The sequence below is a fragment of the Bos mutus genome, chromosome 17 (assembly GCF_027580195.1).
Source record: "Bos mutus isolate GX-2022 chromosome 17, NWIPB_WYAK_1.1, whole genome shotgun sequence".
Taxonomy (NCBI): domain Eukaryota; kingdom Metazoa; phylum Chordata; class Mammalia; order Artiodactyla; family Bovidae; genus Bos; species Bos mutus.
In genome coordinates, this window is record NC_091633.1 from 65,312,047 (window position 1) to 65,337,522 (window position 25,476).

Sequence of the window (25,476 nt, forward strand, 5' to 3'; positions counted from 1 at the left end):
AAACTTAAATCTTTCGTTATATGTTAATATATTTTACTCTGTCTTGGTAAAAACTGTCAAAGAAATACTACTTGATTATGTCAGTGATTACAAAAAATGGGTTTAAAATGGATTGCTATTTACAAGAAAAAGATAAATAATTCAACTTAAAACTATCAAAACAGTGTATTTAGAAAGAAAGTATCTAATCAATTAAACAGGTAAGTTAAGAGAAACATTCCTACCAAACAACAATTACTTATGTCTGACCTAAGTAATTGATTTGTTAAGGATACCCATCAAGTCCGATAAATCCCATGCTGTAGTCTCAGTCTATAAAGGTCTACATGTTATTTACACTAATAAAACATTAATCAAGGCCAAAATTTATAGCAGCTACTCTATAAATGAGGTCAAAGCAGGTCAGACTTACATAAAAAGAAAAAGAAAAAAAAGGTCAGTCTCTGCAGTGAAAAGAAAACCCTTATTACTTATTCTTCTTGCCCCTGGGATTAAGTCCAGTAGCTGAATACTGCTACACAAATACATCCACTGCTACATAAACTCATTTAATCTCAATGCACTGAATATTTATAAAAAGAAAGTCAGCCCACCGATTTCAGAAAATAAATCTCTAAATTATTCCTTTACAATACATTCTACCCTTAAAGAAAGAGAGAATAAAAATATCAAATAGCATTTTCATTATTTCAGTAAAGAAAGTTAGTTCTCTTTATACCGATGTTTATTTCTAACATTTGCTTGAAAGACAAAAGCTAAGGGATCCCTACAGGCAAAGCACAGAGGTAAAGAAGACGGTTTAACCTGGAGGCAAACAAATCCAGAGTAAGAGAGGCATAAGGAAACAGGAAAGGTATTATACAACCTATAATCACATGTGGTATAAAAACAAATAAGTTTTTCAAATAATTGCTTCCTCAATAAGAAACAATAAGTATGAGTTATTCTGGGTAAAATATTTGAGAGTAACATAAAACTCATTTCTTTACAAGACAGATAAAAAAGCTTAGTGTAAAATATTTATTATATTGTCTATGTATTTTCTTTTCTCTTAGAGTTAATATTCAAAGAAATATCACTTGACTATTGTCAAGATTATCTGCATACACCAAATTTCTGTTTAAGAAATAATGACATTTACATGAAAAATGGCAGTAACTGAAATAAAAACTGTAAGTGTTCTTATAGTATCTTATCGATTAAACACAAATACTCACTGGATTTGCTAGGCACTTCCCTAGCAGCCAAGAATAAAACAATAAGCAAGACACAGAGGGCCTGTCCTCAGCAAGCACTGGACAGGAAGAGAGACAACAAAAACAAACCTGGGAAGACGGTAAAAGATATCAGCAGGAAATTTTTAAGAAATGAGATACAAGTAACCTGGGTAACAGGATTCAGGGAGGACTTCTGAAAAGGCAACACTTGAACTAGGACTTAAATCAGAATGAACCAGACATGTAAAGATCTAGGGGCCAACCTCCCAGCTATGGTGAAATAAAGAGGCCAACCAATCATTTCCTAGAAAAACAGCACAGAACTGAAAAAGATAATTCAGGGTTCTGAAGACTGACAAAAGCAAACAACAAAATTCAGAAAAATTTTATTCACAGAAATGTGCTAAACACAGTAAGAACAAACGGAGTCTGTAGCAATCTTTTCCGGAAATGTCCCACCCAAACACCATGCATGTAAAAGTTTCATCCGTTTACGGCTCCTTATGAAACCAGCAACTTCACCTCCAGAGATGGCTGACTTGATTTGGAAGGGAGGACAGAAAATAAAGATATTGCATGTCAAGCTGAAAACCAGAAAACCCGACACCTCTCCTAGAATGAGATTACATTTAAAGTTAGAATGAGAGACCAGAAATTAAGAGAGGGATACCCTGAAAATGAATTAGCAAAATAAGAATTTCACACATGGCTCTCTGAGCCATTAAGCACACATACAACACAGACTCGACAAAGATCAACAGGAAGTAAAAGCTAGAGATGAAAACAACTGCAAATTTAAATGTGTTCATCAAACCAAACACAGATCTACCAGCCATACAGGGTCACAGGTTTCAGCAAGGGTTTGACCAATCATTCATTAACCTCAAAGCGATGGAGAAAAAGGTGTGACCCAAGAAGAATTCGAAAACAGCTAAGCAGCAACATTAAATTACCATACCATAAGAGATCAATTCTGCAAATTAAGCCCAAGCGAGTAACTTTCAAGTCAACAAACAAAACTGAATTCAACAACCATAAAAAGAATTGCATAGCACAACAAAGCACAAATTATCCCAGGTATGCAGAGTCAGTTCAACATTCCAGAGTCAGTCAACATAATCCATTATACATAAACAAGCTAAAAAGAAACATCAAATGGTCATATCAATAGACACCAAAAAAGCACTCGACAGAATCAAATGCCTATTCATGATAAATATCTCTCATGATCATGATATCTCTCATAAACTAAGAATAGAAGAAAACGTCCTCAACTTGATAAAGAATATCTACCAAAAGCTAACATCAAATTTAACAGTAAGAAACTAGAAACTTTCCCATTAAGACCAGTACAAAGCCAAGGATGATGCCCCTCTCACCACTCCTCTTCAATATTCTACCAGAAGAAAGGACACAAGAAAAGGAAACAAAGTATACAGATTGGTAAGAAAGAGGTAAGAATGTCTCTGATCAGAGATAACAGGATCATTTAGGTAGAAAACCCAAAACAACTGGACTTACACTTGGATCTCACACACTACAAAAACAGTGGGTTTAACTGGTGGTTCAGTGGTAAAGAATCTACCTGCCAATGCAGGAGATACAGAGAGGGTGGTTCAATCCCTGGGTTGGGAAGATCCCCTAGAGGAGGGCATGGCAACCCACTCCAGTATTTTTGCCTGGGAAATCCCATGAACAGAAGAGCCTGGCGGGCTACAGTCCATGGGGTCCCAAAGAGTGGAACACGACTCAGCGACCAAACACAGCATACAAAAACCTTAACTCAAAATGAATCACAGATCTAAATGTAGAGGCTAAAACTACAAAATTTCAAAAGATAAAAAAAAAAAAGAAAACCCTACTACTTGTTTTAACCTAAAATGTCTTAAATTTGCCAACAAATCATAATCCATAAAAGAAAAAAATTGGTAAATGATACTTTGTCAAAATTTTAAACTTTTGATCTTCAGCACAAATAAAGGACAAGTCACAGATTGAGAAAATGTTGCAAATCATGTATACGACAAAATGCTGCATCTAGAAAAATATAAGCTACTGTTTAAAAATTAAAAGTCACACAACAAAATTTTTAAAAGGGCAAAAATGCACATTTTCCCAAAGGTGGCACTTGACAAAACACTCAACAGCATTAGGCATTAGGGAAATGCAAACAAAAAACAGTGTAAGATACCCACCAGGCTAACTAGGAAAACAGCTTAGCAGTTACTTAAAAAATTAAACATAGACTTCTCATTCCACTCAGCAACTGTATTCCCAGATATCTACCCAAGAGAAATGAAAGTGTATGTCCACGCAAAGCCTCGTACAAAAACTCACACAGAAGTGTTATTTATAACAGCCAAAACAGAAAGTAATCCAAATGTTCATTGAAGGGATAAACAAAATGTGGTATATCCATATATCAGAATACCATTAATCAATCAATACAAAAAAACAAAATTCTGATACATGCTACAATGTGGGTAAAAGCACCAGGAATTATTATAAGAATAGTGTTGGAGAAAATGACAGTGAAGCAAAAACTAAAATCAATGAGAAATAAATAGGAAACATTTGGGGTATGGAGAAAGGGATGACAGAGGAGGAGATGGTTGGATGGTATCACTGACTTTATAGACACGAGTTTGAGCAAGCTCTGGGAGTTGGTGATGGACAGGGAGGCCTGGCGTGCTGCAGTCCATGGGGTCGCAACAAGTCAGATATGACTGAGTGACTGAACTGAACTGAACTGATAGGCACCACCGATGAGGGATGGTAAGTGATACAGTCTACAAAAATAAGATTTAAAGCTTACCAAGATCCCCATCTGACATTCCCTGAACCGCCTCTCCTCCTCCAGTCTTGTCTCCCACCCTACCTCAGCCATTTATCACATGGCCACATGCCAGAGCACAGCATTTCCAACAACTGAATGGCCTTGGTATATCTGACCCCTCTCTTCACTACTACCTCTCATGTTCAGAGCTCAGTCACTCTACTATCACAACTCTAACAGTCCTTAGAGTTCAATATATCCATCCAATCACTTTCTTTATAGGCACTCTCCAGGCCTACCTTAACAATTACAATCCTGTGGCCAATGATCATAATCACTCTCTTGTGTAAGAGTTTGACTCCCTTGTCCTTCTCACCCCCATATTCACTTGACAAAACCTAAACCCATTTAAGCCTCTCATTCTACTTCCATATTTACCTCCCAGACTCTGCAACTACATGAAACATCTTCCCATATTACTATAAATGACCCACCATTTGTACACACATTCACCCACTCTCTAACCTACTTTTAAAAATCACTCCAGAAATTCTCACCTATCTCTTCTACATTGATTTCCCCACTTTTTACCATAATACTGTTCTTTTGCTCTCATTTTTCCAAAATCCTATTTCCTTTGACTCTATTCCCTCCCACTCCATTTTTTTTCTTCGCTCTGTAACAAAATTCCTCTAAAGAACTGTTTATACACATTCTAATAATTCCTCTTCTCTCATCCTCTTTTCTAAATTCACTGCAAATAGGCTTTTTTCCACTCTCCCAAAACCGCTCCTATCCAAATCAGAAGCAACTTCTGAACCTATGGTCAAATCTGTCATCACCGTACCACCTTAATGATTTCATCTAGTCTCAAGACATTAAATATCACCTATATGCTTATGACATATAGATTAGAGACCAAATTCAGGTCTCTAATCTGGAGAAATAATTAGCAACTGTCTATTTAGTATCTCTCCCCTGGAGAAGGAACTGCAACCCACTCCAGTATTCTTGCCTGGATAATTCCATAGTCAGAGGAGCCTGGTGGACTACAGTTTATGGGGTCACAAAGAGTTGGACACAACTGAGTGACTTTCACTTCACATTTAATATCTCTACCTGGATGTTTGTGTGCATGCAAAGTCAATTCGGTCATGTCCGACACTTTGCAACCCTATGGACTGTAGCCTGCCAGGCTCCTCTGTCCATGGAATTCTCCAGGCAAGAATACTGGAGTGGGTTTAGGCAAGAATACTGGAGTGGGTTACCATGCCCTCCTCCAGGGGATCATCCCCAACCCAAGGACTGAACCCATGTCTTTTATGGCTCCTGCATTGGCAGGTTGGGCTTTACCCTTAGCATCACCTGAGAAGCCCTCCTTGATGTCTACTAGAGATCTAAAAATCAGTATTGCCAAAACTGAACTCTTGTTGTCCCCCAATAACTGCTTTATTAATAGATTTTACCATCCTGGTTGACAGAAACACCATCTTTTCAACTGCAGAAGCCAAAAATGTTAAGAGTAATACTGGACTCCCAGTTTTCTCTCACAACCCACATCTGATCCATTAGTACTGAAACATCCTACTGGCTCTGTCTTCAAAATATATCCATAATGCTCCTACATTTCACCTCTTCTACTGCTACTGGTTTTCCCGTACATGCTCCTATGATTAACTCCTTCACTTCCTTCAATCGGGGCTCGCAAAAATGTCACTTTCTTGATGATCTATAATATAACCAATCTTTAAGCTACAAACTAAACCCTTTATATTTCATTCAAAAATTTCCCTCAACCTACTTAACATTATCTTTTTCCAAAGAACTTACCGCCTTTCATGTGTTATATAATCCATTACTTATTTTGTTTATTGTTTATAGCTTGTCAGTGACTGTTCAAAAGTAAGATCTACACACACAAAAAAGAATCTTTAGCTGCTTTGTTTATTGTTGTATCCCAACAATCAAGGACAATTACGATACACAGTCAGTGCATAATAAATACTGGCTGAATGAATAGATGAGGAAACAGAGGCTCACAGAATAGTACTTCCCAAATATCAAAGCTGGCACTTGAACCCAAAACTAACTTTAAGGCTAATACTATTAATCACAAGGCTATTCTGCCTTATCTATTAAATGTAACAGTAACTTGCATAATTGAGGGCATTTACACTTAGTAGAACCTAAACAAAATTGACTTTTATAACAAGTTTTCTTTAAAAAAAAAAAAAAACTGGTGTTAATCAGTGTTTTGCATTAAGTAGAGTAAATACATATTCGATCAATAGCACTCACTGTCTCTTTTTACATATATACGCTATTAAAGCATGTAATACCTCGGTGTTGAAATTCAGCCAAAGAGCTTTTTTTCTTGGTGAGTAAGCACTTTGAAATTTTTGCTAAAAGTGAGACTAAATTAGTCCATTCACCCACTGAGAAATATTATTGATTTCCCAACACTTGCCAGACTCCAGACTACAATTAGTTCTGCTTCTCACATAGATCACTGTAATAGTTTTGTTACTGCTCCTCATTTCAATCAGGTCTCCTCTCCTTCAACCCGTCCTCAGATCACTGCTAGTTATTTTTTCAAAATCCAAGTATTACAATCATACTTCTTTTCTAAAAATCTTTCAAAGCTTCCCACTGCCTTTAGATAAAAGTTCAAATACACATTAGATCTTTTATGATCCAGATGACCAACTCACACACAACTCACAATTCACACAACCACACACAGCATCCCACATCACAGCATCTTCAGATATTATATTCCCTCTATTAAGAATGATTTTCACACGTGTCCTCTCCAACTTACCCATAATCCCCACTTTTTCAAAGTCTATTTTACTAACACAACTCATCCTTGGAAATACATCTCAGGAATCATGTTTCCTAGGAGGTTTTACCTAACCCTTCAATATTAAATTGTGAAGTCTTTCCCTTTATTCTCATTCCTACCTTCTAGCACATAATTTAGCACATGGTTGCAGGTTTATTTATCTGTATTCAGTACTAATCTGTGAGCACCTATAATTTGATAAGTAGAATAATCTTAGTAGCACTTAATACAAAACAAACAGTTCCTTTTTTTTCTTTCTTTTACTTGCATTTATTTTTCCGACATTTATTCACGGGCCATAAGTTTTTGTTTCTTCAGTTTCTTCTGGGATATCTTTCCTTCTGTGCCATCTCCTCTTCTGGTTTAGGAACAATCTGTTCTTTTTCAGTAAAGATCATCTCCATGTGGCAAGGAGAGCTCATGTAGGGATTGATATGACCATGAGCTCTGTAAGTCCTGAGCAGCATCTTGGGGGCTTTGTTTACCCATATGTGCTCAATGACCAGAGAATCTATATCTAAGCCCTTAAGCTCAGCATTACTCTCTGCATTTTTGAGCACGTGCAGTAAAAATTCAGCACACTTTTTGAGCTTCCGACCCTGCATCCAGCCCCCCTGTCTGTCCTGCGCACACCTACCAACTCCACCGCTGCAAGGGTGGAATGGCATACACTGCTTCTATAAAGTGGCGCCCTTCAGATACTTGGTGGCTTTTCGGATATGCTTACCCTTTATGGCCTGGGCAGTTTCACGAGTGTTCTTAAAATGAACACGAAGATATGAACCTCTTAATTGGCATGATTCTGTGGGGGTTTTCTGGGTCAAGTGAATAGTGCACCATTTTTAGAGGTCACCTCAGCCCAGAAAAGGAACAGTTCCCTTTTTTATAACATTAACGAGACAGAGGCTGAATTCCTAGCTACTATTTCAAAATTTTCCTGTAAGTGATGGTGTCAGTTTCTCAGTATTAGCCAGAACACTATAAGGAAACATGCATAAACAATAATTATGTTCAGAATGCTATTTCCAATAGCAGTCAATCACACCTTTTAATCTATACTCTGGGTCTTTGGTTCAACTAATCCAAAACCGGGCTTCCCCGGTGGCTCAGCTGGTAAAGAATCAGCCTGCAATGCGGGAGACCTGGGTTCTGGCCTGGAGAATTCCATTGACTGTATAATCCAAAATCAGATGCCACAAAACTGACACAGAGTAGTCCACTCATCGTTTCTTCATTTTCACCTTTTAATTTTCTCACTTTCTTAAATCTATTTTCACCCTTGTATCTTTCTTTTTATATCTGTACTTCATTTTTCTTTCTTATTACTGAATTTTCTTTCCTTGAATTCTTCTTCCCTTATACCCAGGCCATGACATGAGATAATATAGACATGTTAGTCTTATTATGGAGAAGGCAATGGCAACCCACTCCAGTACTACTGCCTGGAAAATCCCATGGATGGAGGAGCCTGGTAGGCTGCAGTCCATGAGGTCGCTAAGAGTCGGACACGACTGAGCGACTTCACTTTCACTTTTCACTTTCATGAATTGTAGAAGAAAATGGCAACCCACTCCAGTGTTCTTGCCTGGAGAATCCCAGGGACGGCGGAGCCTGGTGGGCTGCCGTCTATGGGGTCGCACAGTCGGACACGACTGAAGCGACTTAGCAGCAGCAGCAGCAGTCTTATTATTGCTGTAAAATATAACAGAATTTAACAAAGTCTGAAAAATATGTGTTTTCCTTATATCTGTTAATAAAATCATCAGTTTACTTTTGCCAAACTTAGCCTTACTTATTGAAAAATAAAGAACAGACGTTACCATGAAGCACATAACCATGAAGAGAACAATAAAATGATTAAATACTGAAGTATTTATAATAATTAATATCTAACTCACTATATTACTGTCTGTAAAATCAATACCAAAAATATCAGTTCAAATAGCAAAAAAGAACAAGATTCTAAAGTAAAATATAAATGGATATAAAATAGTTTACCTTCCTTCATTGACAAGTTCAATAAAAGCAAGGCCTGCATTCTTCTGAATAGAATTCTGCCACTCCTAAAAAAAATAGTAGACAATAGCTGAACAAATTTCACTTAGTAGGTTATTTCTTTAAATCAACAAATACAAAAAACATCACCCATATCAATTACATACTTTGGATCCTCATGGAAAAGTTTTGTTAAACATGCTTTCTACCTAGCAGCCCCATGAACACATAAATAGTTGACATTAAAATGGAAACAAAACAAGTCAGCAACAATTAGATTCCAGATAAACTAAATGAGCCTACCTATATATATCTTGCCCTTCTAGTTCTATACCATTATATCCTAGTAATTTAACTGAAATAGTTTGAAAGAAGGCAGCAAAGAAGACCAAGGACAAAGGTTTTGGTTTTGTTTCCTTAAGAAACAAAAGAGGGGAAGATGGAATTAAGGAGTGCCATAAACTTAATAAACAGCACATGTCCTACAAAATTTGATGACTAAAGATTAAGAAAGAGACAAGAAAAATCAATGAATTTGGCTAGACCACTTTTAAAATGGAAAACCAAAAGTCACTAGTCTATGAATTAGCGAATGATGGTGTAAATTTATTAATAAACTCTTTGTGAGTAAGTCACCCATTAAAAAGCCATAGAAAGAAATCAACCAATAGAGTATATAGGGAAAAAAATGTTTAATCCCTATCTCAAAACATATATAAAATAAGCATCAATCCAATAAGACTGGGGCCACATAAACTGAAATATAGCCAGATTTGAGAAATACCCGTGCATGCATGCATGTGTGCATGTTTTTTAAAAACAGCTAGACATATATAATCCTTTTGTTTCTGAAAACTAAGGAGCCTTACAGTCCACCTACATAATATTACTCAACTAATTTTTTTTTTGTTCTTCTATAAATGCCAAAACAAAAGACACCCTGGGACCTTGTTACCATGGCCAGTTACAGCACTGTTACCATGACCAGTGTCCACATTTTCTGAATCTAATACCTTTAAGAGTTTTTAACACTACGTAATTTCATATCCTATATTATGCCAAATTCTAATTTTTCTAAACTTCACCCTTTCTCATCTATTTTCTCATTTTTATCCCTAATTTTGTATTACTTTAAGTTCTGAAAAACTTGAGCTTGCTCTCAGAACTGAAATGGCTGTTTGCCATAATTTTGTTACAGAGTTCTACTTCATGAATAGTGTAAGCAAGAAGATACCCACAGAACATATACAGCAGGATAAGAAGTAGATATAAAGGCATTTAGACATTTGAAGACAGTAATGGGCTAAGACTAAGAAAGAAGATAAAGCAGCATGTTGTTGAGGAAAGAGCAGGAAACGTAATGTGTTCTTAAGGAACAAGAAGTCATGAGATTTATGCTCTCAAATCAACTATGACATTAACAGGCTATGTCCACGGAAAGATCACTCTACATCTCTAGGTCTTTGATTACCCTCTTTAAAAAATTCTTGAGGCTACTTTATTCTATGATTCAATAACTTACAAACACCTACAAATTAGTGGCTCGTAAGTCCACAATACATACTCTTAAAATTCACAACTGCCAGCCAACTGAAACAACAAAATAAACATATTTCTTTCACTGAGGTAAACCAAGTGAAGGATAAACATCTAACTTAAATCTAATACCCACCTAACTTAAAATCTTTTTATTTCCAGCAAAATTAAGTAAACAGTGCAAAGGAGAGCAGCCAAACCCCAAGAAGAAATAAATCTCTGAGAGAAGAAGATGTGCCAGACCCTCCACTCTTCTCAGAAATAGGGAGAAGAGAGAAAAAAGCAGAAACTGCCGGTAAGTTTTTGACCCTGGCCCAGAAACCCACACCTCACTTCCAAGCATGAGCACAGGGAGGCACAAGTCTCGAGGAGTGGACCTAAAGCTAGTAATGCGCAGGAGGAGCAGACAGCAGATCAAATGGCAGGCGGACTTAAAACAGCCTCAGAGGAACTCATGCCCTCGGAAAACTCAGAAAGTTACAGAGAGATGTACAAGTAGTTGAGGCTTTGAGGGGATGAGGGAAACACGGCTGTGACGTCTGCTGATAGACAGCAGGGAATCAGAAGGGATGGTGACACCTCAAGGGATGCTCCTGTCAAGAACAGAAACACATGCTCGCTCCTCAGCTCTTACACCCAACACAGCACTTGCAGCAAGCCACGTGAAAATCTGACACAGCACCAGAGTATATGGAGGTAAAGTCTTAAATTAACTGCATTTTCCTATACATCATTTACTTGAGAGAAAAATTTCAAAAAGGAAGTTAAATATACTGAAAAGAAAATAGTTACTCTTCATGCTAGAAAAAAAGGAATTAGGAAGAAAGGCAAGAGATTACCCCATATATAATTCTCTAGACCAGACATTTTATTTTTAAAAGTATCTATCACTTTCCTCAAATCTATTTTGTCTGATTTAAAACTGCAACAGGTAGGGATTTTTATAAGTCATACAAAACTCCAACTCCACATGAAAAAAACAGGTAACAGTGGAGAGACTCAAATTTTCAGTATACAGGTAACCATCGTTTTATTTACACTTACGCAATACAGATCGATATTTACTTCTAATGTAAAAGCAGAAAGTGTCTCATTCAAAGGTCACGAAGGTTTCAAACAGCATGGTTTAGGTCCGAGAGAAAACCAGTTAAAGTTAGCATAACCATAAAAAATTATCGTTTAAAAAACTTATGACTTCAAATTAAGTATGTCACACTATTTTTTTCCTTTCAAATTAAAAATAAATTAGACATGAGGATATACCTAGAACTGGAAGAGTTCATTTTTTCTTACGAAAGCTCAGAAACATATTTATGACTGCTAATACATTTGGATTCTTGTTTTCCCAAATATCATCTATAAACTTATATTAGTTTACTTGTAGGAAGGGCTATCTATTCACCTGGAATAAAACTTTTCCAACAACTGAAAAAATTTAGACAAAATGAGAAATGAAGTGAAAATACAAATTCGTATCTACACTTTGAGTAGTTATAAAAACCTCACAATTCTCAAAGATATCAGAATTTTAATTTGTTTATAATCCACTCCCAATTATAAATTATTTAACACTTAATAAACGATGACACACCAGCTACGTAAGTACATACTGATAGGAACTCAGGTAAAAAAACCCGCAGCCCATGAGAAAAGGACTTTTTTTTTTTTTTTAAATAAGCCCAGGTTTTAGTCAAAGCCAACAAATTTTCTCCATACTAAAACACCATCAACAATCTGAAAACTGAAAAGAAGATCCATGCTCTCCTAAAGCATTTTTCTCCACTTCTGAGACAATTATTAAAGAAGGTGTTAGTCAAAACAATTTCACAAACCACAGCTCAATATAACTTTTAGTGAGCTTTAACAGCTGAAAGAAAAGCTTAATGCTTATCGTCTTTCATGATCATTTCAATATTTCATCATAATATTTATAATTACATAGTGATGCAAAATGCACCATACATTTAAAGGTCTTGGTTATTCTTCTCCCAGAGGTATTGATGAAAAACATGTTAAAAGCCTCAAATCCAACCACTAATGCAACTAAGTAATTTTAAAATACATTTCAGCACTTTGGAGAGGAAGGACTCAAAACACAGCAACGGAGTCAATAATTTCATACCTGTTCTAAGCTGTATTTAATTGACTATCACTTCCTAGGGCCACAACTGGTGACTAGTCAATTTTTACTAAAATATACTCTTAGCTTAGTAATGCTCTTAGTCATACAGTAACAACAACAACAGGATAATGTATACTAGTGAAATCTATTAAACAGAGTTACACCAATTCTCAAACATGTGTCTTCAGTGGTAAAAGTCTACCAAATTTGGGATGGGGAATAAAAGACTCCATCAACTAAACTACTTCTGTGACTCCCTAACATTAACAAATAAATACAGGAAAGGGCACCAATAAATGTGCTATAATTTATAATATTTAATATAGCTAAATTCCTTAAAGTGAACTTAACAGTTTCCTATAAATTTGAGAATCTCCTACAATATATTTTAGTGTCTTGAATACAGCACATGAATTTGCCTACATTCTAAATGCCCAATTCCCAAACATTACCATGTTCTAAAGCAAATAAAATCAGACTACAGATCAATAAGATCAACTACATATATTCCATGATGCCATCTTTTCTGGTCAAACCATCAATATTGACATTAAATGTAGTATCAAATTTTTATTCTAGTGGGCTAGAAAATCACTGAACTATCTTTAAAAAAAAAAAAGGTATAAAATGAGTGACTTTGGTTAAACGCAGGAAAAAATGACAAAGACAATAAAGAGGGGACAACAGTAACGAGAAACAGCCAAGAGGAAGAACAAGACTGGGGAGGAGGAGGTGGACGCGGAGCCCCTCTCTCCAAGGATACATCAGGAGCACATCTTCAGACACAGGGTGCATACGAAACACCAGCTCAGAGCGACAGGAGAACCTGACCAGCGGGAAAGCGTACAGACCCACGCAAAACTCGGCAGGACGAAGGAACTAGGGGGAAACCGGAGTGTTAGCAGGACTGGACCTGCCCTCGGCGGGTGGGGGGACTGAAGCAGGGGGTCCGATCCCCACAGCGGGGCAACTGTCTGAGTCAGAGGAGAACATTTAAGGCTGAGAGCGAAACAGCTGATCTGTGGAAGCCAACATGGAATGAGAATCAGACAGTCCTTGCCGCCATACATACCACGGACAGGAACACTGGTCTCATGGAAGGGGCAGCAGCTGGGAGCTGGGGTTAAGGAATTATGAAGCAATCCCAGGGTGAGGGTTGCTGTTGACTGCAGAGAGACGGATTGAGGGGATGTCAGGGAGGAGATCGTGGTGGAAAATGCTGATGGAGGAAAATCAGGCAGCCATGGAAGCAAGGCGACACTGCTGAGTCATGCTAGGGAGTAGCGCCATCACCATAGCCTCTCTCCCCCCACATGCTAGCTCAGGCAGCTGAGCAATAGAAAGGCCGGTCCATCAAATGCCTGAGACACTGAACTACAGAGCAGGACCCAGCCAGGGTGCATCTTTCAGTGATTGATGCACCAAACTACAGAGTAGGACCTCACCCAGGGTGCCCCTTTAAGTGCCTGATGCGCCAATCTTCAGAGCAGGACCACAGTCACGGGGGCCTCTCTATGTGCCTGACAAGCCAAACAACAGAGAAGGACCCCAGGCAAAGGAGCCCTCTAGGTACCTGAACGGGAAGAGCTACTGGGAAAGACTGGCTAAAGAGGCTCTCTGATCACCAGGTACAAGAGGCTCAAAAAAGACTCTGCTAGGGCCATAACTCCTGCGGCAGAGGCAGTCCATGTCCCTGCACACTTGGCGCCGCCAGGGTCCCCACAAGCCAGGCAGCTGCAACACCTTCGCTCTCAACTCGCACAGGGGCAGAGGTACCACAGGCAAAAATAGCCTCATGTCTATGCACTCAGGGTCGCTTTGGTTGTGTCTGACTCTTTGCAACCCTATAGATTGTGGCCTGCCAGGCTTCTCTGTCAGAGAGCAGGTTTTCTCCAGGTAAGAATACTGGAATATACTGGCCTATACTAGTTGCCATACCCTTCTAGAGAAATGTATTTCCTGCTACCCTAGCTGCCAACCCCCCTGAGTATCTGGTGCTGCCAGAACCCCTGTGACGCCAAGCAGCTGCCGGCCTCCACACCTGGCCCTCACAGGGGTAAACCCAAGCCCTCCAGGGCAGCCGCAGAAGCTAAACTCCAGCAGACAACCCACATGAAGAGGTGGAAATAAAACCACAATTGAAACCCAGGGGCAGTGTGGTTAAGGAAGAAGACCCAAACCTCTGCACAAGCTGCAGATTAAATCCATGTGATAAACTAAGCAGACTCTGTGTCTATGGAAAATAAAAAAGGCCACTGAGAGCTCCCACAAAAGAAAACACACTAGCTCTGATACCTGTGGGCATTAGAGGCAAGAACACACAGGAGTAGGACCAGATTAGAATCTGAGCTGCCCCCACAGCAGGTCCAGAGATCAGCACAGTGTTAGAGGGCATCCTAGGGAGGTAAGGTGGACTGTGGCTCCCAACAAGGGAAAGGACTCTCACAGCAGTGACTCAAAAAAGAAACATTTATTATTCTTATTTTTTAACTTGTTCTGCAGATTCTTTTGGATTTTTCCCCCCTCTTGCTGCAGCTGTCGATTTTATTGGCACTAAGAAATCCAATTAAGCCTTTGAGCTTTTTTTCTTCCTCAGTCACATTTTTTATTGTTGTCATAAACCTCTGCCTCTACATTGGGCTTTTGCAGTTCTGTAGAGTTATCCTCTTTTTTTTTCTTCTTTTTGAATTTTTTAAACCTATTATTATTTTTTCTATTTGTTCCATTGTTTGCTTTTCCTACAATTCTTTTCCCCTTCCAGTTAATCTTCACCATATATAAACCTTCTTTATCTACCTCTACTTAACTTGGCATGTATATTCCTTTTTTCTTTTCTTTCTCTTCTTTCCTCTCAACATATTTGTTAGTTTTATTTTCATTGCTTTAATTCCTTAATTGGCACCTTGCTTTAGTTTTGTTTTCCAGTTTGTGCTTCAGTTAGTTTTGTTCTGGTGAATACAAATTTTGGTTTCCTTCATTCCCCAGGTCAATCTATTGTACTTTATTTTTGGTGGACTGTTTTGATTTTGCTTATGAGAGTATGTGTATATTCAGTCACATCTTCGACTGTTGTTACAAAGCTCTGCCTCTACATTAGGATACTGCAGTTCTGTGCAATTTTCCTTTTTCTTTAGTCTTCCGTATTTTTTCCTTTTTTTATAATTTTAATTTTTTTAAACCTATTATATTTTTTCTATATTTATTCCTTTGTTTGCCTTTCCTACTGTTCCTTTCACCTTGCGATTAACCTTTAATGTATATAAATCTTCCTCATCTACCTCGGTTGAATTTTGCATATCCATTCTTTCCTTTCAACATATATGTTAGTTTGTTTTTATTGCTTTATTCTCCATTTGGCACCTTGGTTTAGTTTTGTTTTCCAGTTTGTGCTTAACTTAGTTTTGTTCTTAACTGGGAAATATAATTTTTTATTTCCTTGTTCACCGGGTCAATCTAATGTACTTTATTTTTGGACTGTTTCGACTTTGCTCAAGGGTGTACATATATGTGTGTGTGTGTGTTCCATTATTTTAATTATTATTTGCCTGATTTTGTAGCTGCCATTTGTCTGGGATTTATCTTTGGTTTATCACTGCGGATATTTGCTTTAATCTCACTAAATGCCATAATAAACCACTTGTGGAATCTTCATTCCTGACCAGAGATTAAGACGTGAGCCTTTGGAATGGGAGCACTGTCTCTAAGACGCTAGATTACCAGAGAACTACCCCTGCTGCTGCTGCTGCTACTAAGTCGCTTCAGTCATGTCCAATTCTGTGAGACCCAATGGACGGCAGCCCACCAGGCTCCCCCATCCCTGGGATTCTCCAGGCAAGAACACTGGAGTGGGTTGCCATTTCCTTCTCCACTGTGTGAAAGTGAAAAGTGAAAAGTGAAAGTGAAGTCGCTCAGTCGCATCCGACTCATAGCGACCCCATGGACTGCAGCCTACCAGGCTCCTCCATCCATGGGATTTTCCAGGCAAGAGTACTGGAGTGGGGTGCCATTGCCTTCTCTGAGAACTAACCCTAGGGAGTATCAAATAGTGAGAACTCACACTAAGGAAACCACTTGAATATAAGATCCAGCATCACCCAACCACCAGTAGCACCCTGTGCAGGACGCCTCATCTAAACAACACCACCAACAAAGAGACATATAAACTGAAAGTGAGAGGATGGAAAAATATATTCCATGCAAATGGGAAGCGAAAGAGAGCTGGAGTAATAATCTTCATATCAGACTAAACAGACATTAAAATAAAGATAAGGAAGGACACTACATAATGGTCAAGGGATCAGTCCAAGAGGAAAACATAACAATCGCAAATATCTATGCACCCAACATAGGGATGTGAAAGTCGCTCAGTGGTGTCCGACTCTTTGCGACCCCATGGACTGTAGTCCATGGAGTTTTCCAGGCCAGAATACTGGAGTTGTAGCCTTTCCCTTCTCCAGGGGATCTTCCCAATCCAGGGATGGAACCCAGGTCTCCTGCATTGCAGGCAGATTCTTTACCAGCTAGCCACAAGGGAAGTCCAACATAGGAGCACCTCAATACATAAGACAAACACTAACAGACATACAAGGAAAAGTTGACAGTGACACAATAATAGTAGAAGACTTTACACCCCACGCACACCAATGGACAGATCATCAAAACACAAAATTAATAACGAAACACAAGTCTTAAATAACAGATGAGATGGATCTCACTGATATCTTCAAGACATTCCATCCAAATGCAGAAGAATATACCTTCTTCTCAAGTGCACATGGAACATTCTACAGGATAGACCACATCTTGGATCACAAATCAAACCTCAGTAAATTTAGGAAAATTGAAATCATATCAAGCATCTTCTCGAAATATAATGCTATAAGACTAGATATCAACTGCAAGAAAAAAAACTGTAAGAAACAAACACATGGAGATTAAACAACACATTACTAAATAATCAACAGGTTTCTGAAGAAATCAAAAGGGAAATCAAAAAATTTCTAGAAACAAATGACAATGAAAACACAACAATTCAAAACCTATGGGATGCAGCAAAAGCAGTTCTAAGAGGGAAGTTTATAGCAATACAATCCTACCTCAAGAAACAAAAAAACATCAAATAGACAACCTAACTTTATATCTAAAACAACTGGAAAAAGGAGAACAAAAAAATTCAAAAATTAGTAGAAGGAAAGAAATCATAAAATCCAAGCAGAAATAAATGAAAAAGAAATGAAAGAAACAATAGTAAATATTAATAGAACTAAAAGCTGATTCTTTGAGAACATAAAAAAATTGCCAAACCTTTAGCCAGACTCAACAAGAAAAAAAGAGAAGAAACAAATCAACAAAATTAGAAATGAAAAAGGAATGGTTACAACAGACAATGCAAAAATACAAAGGATTACAAGCAACTATTACGAACAACTATCTGTTTTGTTTTGGCAACAAAACAGATAACCTGGAAAAAAAGGACAAATTCTTAGAAAAGTTAAATCTTCAAGACTGAACCAGGAAGAAATAGAAATTATGAACAACCAGTTACAAGCACTGAAATTGAAGCTGTGATAAAAAATCTCCCAAAAAACAAAAGCCCAGGACCAGATGGCTTCACAGGAGAATTCTATGAAACATTTAGACAAGACCTAAGGCCTATCCTTCTGAAATTCTTTCACAAAAATTTCAGAGGAAGGAACACTGTCAGATTCATTCTATGCAGCCACCATCACCCTGATACAAAAACCAGACAAACACAACACAAAAAAGAAAATTAGCGGTCAATATCACTGATGAACATAGATGCAAAAATCCTCAACAAAATTTAGAAAACACAATTCAGAAACACATCAAAAAGCTCACAGACCATCATCAAGTTGGGTTTATTCCAGGGATGCAAGATTCATGAATATATGCAAATAAATCAATGTGACACACCATATTAACAAGTTGAAAGATAAAAACCACATGATAATCTCAACAGTTGAAGAAAAAGGCCTTCACAAAATTCAACACCCATTTATGATAAAAACTCTCCAGAAAGCAGGCACAGAAGGAACCTACCTCAACATAGTAAAGGCCATATATGATAAGCCTACAGCAAACATTATTCTCAATGGTGAAAAACTGAAAGTATTCCCCCTAAGATCAGGGACAAGAAAAGGGTGTACACTTTTGCCACAATTATACAACATAGTTGAATAAACTGAATTTGAAGAAAGTGGAGAAAATCACTACACCATTCAGGTATGACCTAAATCAAATCCCTTATGACTATACAGTGGAAGTGAGAAATATACTTAACGGACTAGATCTGACAGACAGAGTGCCTGATGGATTAAGGATGGAGGTTTGTGACACTGTACAGAAGACAGGAATCAAGACCATCACCAAGAAAAAGAAATGCAAAAAAGCAAAACGGCTGTCTGAGGAGGCCTTACAAATATCTGTGAATAGAAGGGAAGTGAAAAGCAAAGGGGAAAAGGAAAGATATATCCTTTTGAATGCAGAGTTCCAAAGAATAGAAAGGAGAGATAAGAAAGCCTTCCTCAGAGATCAAAGCAAAGAAATAGAGGAAAATAACAGAATGGGAAAGACTAAAGATATCTTCAAAAAATTAGAGATACCAAGGGGACATTTCATGCAAAGATGGGCTCGATAAGGGACAGAAATGGTATGGACCTAACAGAGGCAGAGATATTAAGAAGAGGCGGCAAGAATACACAGAACAACTATACAAAACAGATCTTCACGACCCAGATAACCACGATGGGGTGATCACTCACCTAGAACCAGACATCCTGGAATGTGAAGTCAAGTGGGCCTTAGAAAGCATCACTACGAACAAAGCTAGTGGAGGTGATAGAATTCCAGTTGAGCTATTTTAAATCCTGAAAGATAATGCTGTGAAAGTGCTGCACTCAATATGCCAGCAAATTTGGAAACCTCAGCAGTGACCACAGGACTAGAAAAGGTCAGCTTTCATTCCAATCCTAAAGAAACGCAATACAAAAGAAAGTTCAAACTACCACACAATTGCACTCATCTCACACGCTAGTCAAGTAATGCTTATAATTCTCCAAGCCAGGCTTCAGCAATACGTGAATCGTGAACTTCGAGATGTTCAAGCTGTATTTAGAAAAGGCAGAGGAATCAAAGATCAAATTGCCAACATCTGTTGGATCATCAAAAAAACAAAAGAGAGTTCCAAAAAAACATCTATTTCTGCTTTATTGACTATGCCAAAGCCTCTGACTGTGTGGATCACAATAAACTGTGGAAAATTCTGAAAGAGATGAGAATACCAGACCACCTGACCTGCCTCTTGAGAAATCTGTATGCAGTTCAGGAAGCAACAGTTACAACTGGACAAGGAACAACAGACTGGTTCCAAGTAGGAAAAGAAGTATGTCAAGGCTATATATTGTCACCGTAGTTATTTAACTTCTATGCAGGGTACATCATGAGAAACGCTGGGCTGGAAAAAGCACAAGCTGGAATCAAGATTGAGGGGAGAAATATCAATAACCTCAGATATGCAGATGACACCACCCTTATGGCAGAAAGTGAAGAAGAACTAAAGAGCCTCTTGACGAAAGTGAAAGAGGAGAGTGAAAGAGTTGGCTTAAAGCTCAACATTCAGAAAACAAAGATCATGGCATCCGGTCTCATCACTTCATGGCAAACAGATGGGGAAACAGCGGAAACAGTGGCTGAATTTTTTTTTCTGGACTCCAAAATCACAGCAGATGGTGATTGCAGCCATGAAATTAAATGATGCTTACTCCTTGGAAGGAAAGTTATCACCAAGCTAGACAGCATATTAAAAAGCAGAGACATTACTTTGTCAACAAAGATCCATCTAGTCAAGGCTATGGTTTTTCCAGTGATCATGTATGGATGTGACAGTTGGACTATAAAGAAAGTTGAGCACCGAAGAATTGATGCTTTTGAAGTGTGGTGTTGGAGAAGATTCTTGAGAGTCCTTTGGACTGAAAGGAGATCAAACCAATTAATCCTAAAGGAAACCAGTCCTGGGTGTTCATTGGAAGGACTGATGTTGAAGCTGAAAACTCCAATAGTTTGACCACCTGATGTGAAGGGCTGACTCATTGGAAAAGACCCTGATGCTGGGAAAGATTGAGGGCAGGAGGAGAAGGGGACAACAGAGGATGAGATGGTTGGATGGCATCGCCAACTCAATGGACATGGGTTTGGGTGGACTCCGGGTGTTGGTGATGGACAGGGAGGCCTGGCGTGCTGCTGTTTATGGGGACGCAAAGAGTTGGACATGACTGAGCAACTGAACTGAACTGAACTAAGTTCTGGAACTCCTAGCTATAGCAATCAGAAAAGAAAAATAAAAGAAACCCAGATCAGAATAGGAGAAGTAAAGCTCTGTTTACAGATGTCGTGCTTCTGTACCTAGAAAACCCTAAAGATAGTATCAGAAAATTACTAGAGCTAATCAGCGAGTTTAGCAAAGTTGCAGCATACAAAATCAATTTACAGATATCACTTATATTTCTATATACTAGCTATGAAAAATCAGAAAGAGAAATGAAGGAATCAATCCCATTCACCATTGCAACAAAAAGAATTAGATATCTAGGAATAAACTTACCTAAGGAGACAAAAGAACTGTACACAGAAAATTATAAGATACTACTGAAAAAAATCAAAGATGACATAAACAGATGGAGAGATATTCCATGTTCCTGGGTAGAAAGAATTGATACTGTGAAAATGACTATACTACCAAATGCAATCTACAGATTCGATGTGATCACTATCAAATTACCAATGGGCATTTTTCACAGAACTAGAACAAAGAATTTCACAATTCATATGGAAACACAAAAGACCCCAAATAGCCAAAGCAGTCTTGAGAAAGAAGAATGGAGCTGGAGGAATCAATCTTCCTGATTCAGATTATAGTATAAAGCTACAGTCATCAAGACAGTATGGTACTCGCACAAAAACAGAAATATAGACCAATGGAAAAAGATAGAAAGCCCAGAAATAAACCCATGTACCTATGGGTACCTTATTTTTGACAAAGGAGGCGAGAATATACAATGGGGCAAACACAGCCTTTTCAATAAATGGTGCTGGGAAAACTGGACAGCTACATGTAAAAGAATGAAATTAGAACACTTCCTAACACCATACACAAAGATAAACTCAAAAAAGATTAAAAACTTAAATGTAAAACCAGAAAATATAAAACTGTTAGAGGTAAATACAGGCAGAACACTCAATGACATTAATCAAAGCAAGATCTTCTATGACCCACCTCCTAGAGTAATGGAAATAAAAACAAAAGTAACCAAGTGGGACCTGATTAAACTTAAAAGCTTTTGCACAGCAAACAAAACTATAAGCAAGGTGAAAAGACAACCCTCAGAGTGGGAGAAAATAATAGCAAATGAAACAACTAACATACGATTAATTTCCAAAATATACAATCAGCTCATACAACTTAATACCAGAAAAACAAACAACCCAATCAAAAACTGGGGAAAGACCTAAACAGACATTTCTTCAAAGAAGACATACAGATGGCTAACAAACACATGCAGAGAAGGCAATGGCACCCTACTCCAGTACTTTTGCCTAGAAAATCCCATGGACGGAGGAGCCTGGTAGGCTGCAGTCCATGGGGTCGCTAGAGTCAGACACAACTGAGCGACTTCCCTTTCACTTTTCACTTTCATGCATTGGAGAAGGAAATGGCAACCCACTCCAGTGTCCTTGCCTGGAGAATCCCAGGGACGGGAAGCCTGGTGGGCTGCCATCTACGGGGTAGCACAGAGTTGGACACAATGAAGCGACTTAGCAGCAACAGCAGCAGCAACAAACACATGAAAAGATGCTCAATATCGCTCATTATTAGAGAAATGCAAATCAAAACTACAATGAGATATCACCTCACACCGGTCAGAATGGCCCTTATCAAAAAGTCTAGGAACAATAAATGCTGGAGAGGGTGTGGAGAAAAGGGAATGCTCTTGCACTGTTGGTGGAAATGTAAACTGATACAGCCACTATGGAAGACAACAGGGAGATTCCTTAAAGAACTAAATAAGCCACAGTCATCAAGACAGTATGGTACTGGCACAAAGACAGAAATATAGATCACTGGAACAAAACAGAAAGCCCAGAGATAAATCCACGTACATATGGACACCTTATCTTTGACAAAGGAGGCAAGAATATACAATGGATTAAAGACAATTTCTTTAAACAAGTGGTGCTGGGAAAACTGGTCAACCACTTGTAAAAGAATGAAACTAGAACACTTTCTAACACCATATACAAAAATAAACTCAAAATGGATTAAAGATCTAAATGTAAGACCAGAAACTATAAAACTCCTAGAGGAGAACATAGGCAAAACTCTCTCCGACATACATCACAGCAGGATCCTCTATGACCCATCTCCCAGAATATTGGAAATAAAAGCAAAAATAAATAAATGGGACCTAATTAAACTTAAAAGCTTCACACAACAAAGGAAGCTATTAGCAAGGTGAAAAGACAGCCTTCAGAATGGGAGAAAATAACAGCAAATGAAGCAACTGACAAACAACTAATCTCAAAAATATATAAGCAACTCCTACAGCTCAACTCCAGAAAAATAAATGACCCAATCAAAAAATGGGCCAAAGAACTAAATAGACATTTCTCCAAAGAAGACATACAGATGGCTAACAAACACATGAAAAGATGCTCAACATCACTCATTATCAGACAAATGCAAATCAAAACCACTATGAGGTACCATTTCACACCAGTCAGAATGGCTGCGATCCAAAAGTCTACAAGCAATAAATGCTGGAGAGGGTGTGGAGAAAAGGGAACTCTCTTACGCTGTTGGTGGGAATGCAAACTAGTACAGCCACTATGGAGAACAGTGTGGAGATTCCTTAAAAAACTGGAAATAGAACTGCCTCATGATCCAGCAATCCCACTGCTGGGCATACACACTGAGGAAACAAGAAGGAAAAGAGACACATGTACCCCAATGTTCATCGCAGCACTGTTTATAATAGCCAGGACATGGAAGCAACCTAGATGTCCATCAGCAGATGAATGGATAAGAAAGCTGTGGTACATATACACAATGGAGTATTACTCAGCCATTAAAAAGAATTCATTTGAATCAATTCTAACGAGATGGATGAAACCGGAGCCTATTATACAGAGTGAAGTAAGCCAGAAAGAAAAACACCAATACAGTATACTAACGCATATATATGGAATTTAGAAAGATGGTAACAATAACCCTGTGTATGAGACAGCAAAAGAGACAGTGATGTATAGAACAGTCTTATGGACTCTGTGGGAGAGGGAGAGGGTGGGAAGATTTGGGAGAATGGCATTGAAACATGTATACTATCATGTATGAAACGAGTCACCAGTCCAGGTTCGATGCACGATACTGGTTGCTTGGGGCTGGTGCACTGGGACGACCCAGAGGGATGGTACAGGGAGGGATTGAGGGAGGAGGGTTCAGGATGGGGAACACATGTATACCTGTGGCAGATTCATTTCGATATTTGGCAAAACCAATACAATATTGTAAAGTTTAAAAATAAAATTAAAAAAAAAAGAACTAAATAAAACCACCATATGACTCAGCAATCCCACTCGTAGGTACATACCCTGAGGTAACCAAAATTGAAAGAGACACATGTATCCCATTGTTCATTGCAGCACTATTTACAATAGCTAGAACAAAGAAGCAACTTAGATGCCCGTCAACAGATGAATGGATAAAGAAGTGATGGTACATATACACAATGGAATAGTACTCAGCCATAAAAAGGGAGGCATCTGAGTCAGTTCTGATGAGATGGATGAACCTAGAACCTATTATACAGAGTGAAGTGAGTCAGAAAGAGAAATACCGTATTCTAATGCATACATACGGAATCTAGAAAAATGGTACTGAAGAATGTATTTACACGGAAACAATGGAGAAACAGACATAGAGAATAGACTTGTGAACATGGGTAGAGGGGAGGAGAGGCTGAGATGTATGGAAAGAGTAACATGGAAAACTATATTACCATATATAAAATAGACAGCCAGAGGGAATTTGCTGTATGGCTCAGGAAACTCAAACAGGGGCTCTGTATCAGCCTAGAGGGTGGGATGGGGAGGGAGATGGGAGGAGGTTCAAAAGGGAGGGGATATATGTGTACCTATGGCTGGTTCAGGAGGAGGAAATGGCACCCCACTCCAGTACTCTTGCCTGGAAAATCCCATGGGCAGAGGAGCCTGGTGGGCTGCAATCTGTGGGGTTGTGAAGAGTCAGACCACGACTGAGCAACTTCACTTTTACTTTTCACTTTCATGCATTGGAGAAGGAAGTGGCAACCCACTCCAGTGTTCTTGCCTGGAGAATCCCAGGGACAGGGGAGCCTGGTGGGCTGCCTCTTATGGGGTCTCACAGAGTCGGACACGACTGAAGTGACTTAGCAGCATGGCTGGTTCATGTTGAGGTTGACAGAAAACAGCAAAACTCTGTAAAGCAATTATCCTTCAATAACAAATAAATTAATTTTAGAAGAAAAAAGAAACAGTAAAATAAAAATTTCCCTCTAGTCTGGAGAGAAATAAATTGAAGCAGCAGACAAATGCTTGTTGTAGAACCCCTAGAAAGGACAAGAACTGACACACTGATTATATACATAAGGATGGTTGAGGGGCAGGAATGAAAAGAGTTTAAATGAATAAAAGCTGGTATTAAAAAAACAGCATCTGAGCTTCTCTCCCCATATTGCTGGCCATCCCCACCATGGTAAACGACTGGAAGTTTGCTTTCCAGTGGAGTAAACTTCTGAACACTTTAAAAAACCTTACTGTAAAAAACAAAATAACTTCAAAGTATGCTTACCAAACCATGAGATACCCGGCAATATTAGAGAAGTGTTCCCTGAGAAAAATGAGAACCAATGATTAAATTTAAGGTTCATTCATC

General features: G+C 38.4%; 1 protein-coding gene across 4 annotated transcripts in view; it reads right to left on the reverse strand.

Moving 5' to 3' along the window:
* Positions 1-25,476, reverse strand: part of LRBA (LPS responsive beige-like anchor protein) — a 759,310-nt gene that overhangs the window by 485,127 nt on the left and 248,707 nt on the right. For all 4 annotated transcript variants that reach the window (XM_070386647.1, XM_070386648.1, XM_070386644.1 and 1 more), the window contains exon 35: positions 8,837-8,901. In XM_070386647.1, the coding sequence (XP_070242748.1) occupies positions 8,837-8,901 (65 nt within the window). The remainder of the gene's footprint in view (positions 1-8,836; positions 8,902-25,476) is intronic.